The sequence below is a fragment of the Triticum dicoccoides genome, chromosome 6A (assembly GCF_002162155.2).
Source record: "Triticum dicoccoides isolate Atlit2015 ecotype Zavitan chromosome 6A, WEW_v2.0, whole genome shotgun sequence".
NCBI classification, from domain to species: Eukaryota; Viridiplantae; Streptophyta; class Magnoliopsida; order Poales; family Poaceae; genus Triticum; species Triticum dicoccoides.
In genome coordinates this window covers 60564910-60566869 of record NC_041390.1, presented here as the reverse complement: position 1 = coordinate 60566869, position 1960 = coordinate 60564910, and the positions used below count along the sequence as shown (strand labels likewise).

Below are 1960 nucleotides of genomic sequence, written 5' to 3'. Positions count from 1 at the left end.
AAAAAAAGCTAATCATCAGAACCGAAGGCCAATATGAATATGAACAAGGTGAAAAGGTGTTTTTATTCTATTCTCTTCAAAGCAAATGATTCGTATGATCTTTGGGGAAAACAAATCCTTTATCAGTGCGTGTAGCCATCGAATAATGAATCCACATCCACTAGTTTTCCACAAGGTCCTAGAGGATGGATGGCATCCATACACAGTAATAATCCGTTCATGTACCCATGCTGTCATGCATCTATAAATAGGCAAGGCAAGTAGCCCAAGGTTACATATCATCAACAAAGCTAGAAGAAGAAGAAGAAAGAATCTGACAAATTAAGCTAGGCAGCATGTCGATGATCTCCAGCATGCTGGGCCGGAAGCAGCCGCCGCCGCAGCCCCAGCCGCAGCAGCACGCGGCGGCCCACAAGGCCAACGGCCACGGCGGCGGCGGGGACGAGGTCGTGGAGCCGGTGAGCATCGACATCCTGGAGCCGTTCATGGAGGCCATCTCACTGACTGCGTTCGGCGGCGGCGGCTGCCGGCCGGCGCTGGGCTTGCCGTTCTCGACGGCGAGCATGGACTGGAAGGAGACGCCGACGGCGCACGTGTTCATGGCGGACGTGCCGGGCCTGCGGCGGGAGGAGGTGAAGGTGGAGGTGGAGCAGGAGCGGGTGCTCCGGATCAGCGGGCAGCGCGCGCGCGCCGCCGAGGACAAGGGCGACCGGTGGCACCGCGTGGAGCGGAGCGCCGAGAAGTTCGTGCGCACCGTGCGCCTGCCGCCCAACGCCGACGTCGACGGCGGCAGCGTCCACGCCTCGCTCGACAACGGCGTGCTCACCATCACCATCCCCAAGGACGACGGCAAGAAGGCCTACGGCAGGATCATCCCCATCACCAACTAATGACCAGCCACGTGCATGCACCATCAACTCAATCAATACTACGTACTATACGTATCACCACTGCTTAATTATACTTTACTAAAGAGAACCGTAAGATGCCGGAGATAAGCCCGGCCGCGTATGTATGTGCTCAGCTGGAATTCCGGAAGATTTCCGTCAATTATACCATAGGCACACTCAATCCCGGCGTCTGCAAGTTGATGCATACAACCATCCCACTCTCTAGTGGGTTATAGGCTATACAACTGAGATATGAGATATGACTCCAAATAACCAAATGTATATGTAGCAGCAGCTGTGAAAACATATCTATATATTTGTGTTGGGTTATTAATCCGAAAAAGGGTTTCCCCGCTTTATATATTATATAAAAAGAGTACATCCAAAGCATCGATACAAACGCACACCACACAAACCCAAGGCGAGGTACAAGGAAACCATGCAACGAAACACACCCTCAACGACAATCAAGCACCTACAAGATGTGCAAAAAAGGGTCCGCTTAGCATCGACGGAGACCGCCAAGAGCAATCGTCCGAGAGGGTGTGTGACGAACCACGCCGGACCGAGGGACGATGCCTCCAAGAAGGGTACGACCACAGAATGTCGCCTCCTTTTGATTCGAAGATCAAATTTTCACCCGGAGCGAGACTAAGGAGAGGGAGGACCACGACGTAGCCTACAAGGAGGAACATAACATCCGCGAATGCCGCCACCGTCGGCCGGTGCATGAACTGGACAGGTGATGAACCCAGTGCTTCAATCCCTTCGTCGCATCCCCGATCCGCCAACCACTCGCAACCATGACTGCGCGCCCGCAACCAAGACGCGCAGTTCGCCCACGACATACGCGCCTCCCACCGCCAGGACCGCCGCACTGCCACCAGACCACCGCGACAGCCACCAAAGAGCACAACTTTGACCAAATCTATGCCCCCAACCGACTCCGAAGTCACCGACGGACACCTTGCCACGAGAGGAACCATGGCCATATGCCGGTCCAGGGAAAGGGGGAGGTGACGGAGCAGCCCAAGGCCAAGATCGGCGACGGGGCACACGGAAGCGCCCCC

General features: G+C 55.3%; 1 protein-coding gene across 1 annotated transcript; it reads left to right on the top strand.

Annotated features, from left to right (window-relative positions):
- The first annotated feature begins 285 nt into the window (after positions 1-285).
- Positions 286-1249, top strand: LOC119314898 (18.9 kDa heat shock protein-like). The gene has a single exon (XM_037589584.1). The coding sequence runs from the start codon at positions 336-338 to the stop codon at positions 888-890; it is 555 nt and encodes a 184-aa protein (XP_037445481.1). The 5' UTR covers positions 286-335; the 3' UTR covers positions 891-1249.
- Positions 1250-1960: the final 711 nt, after the last annotated feature.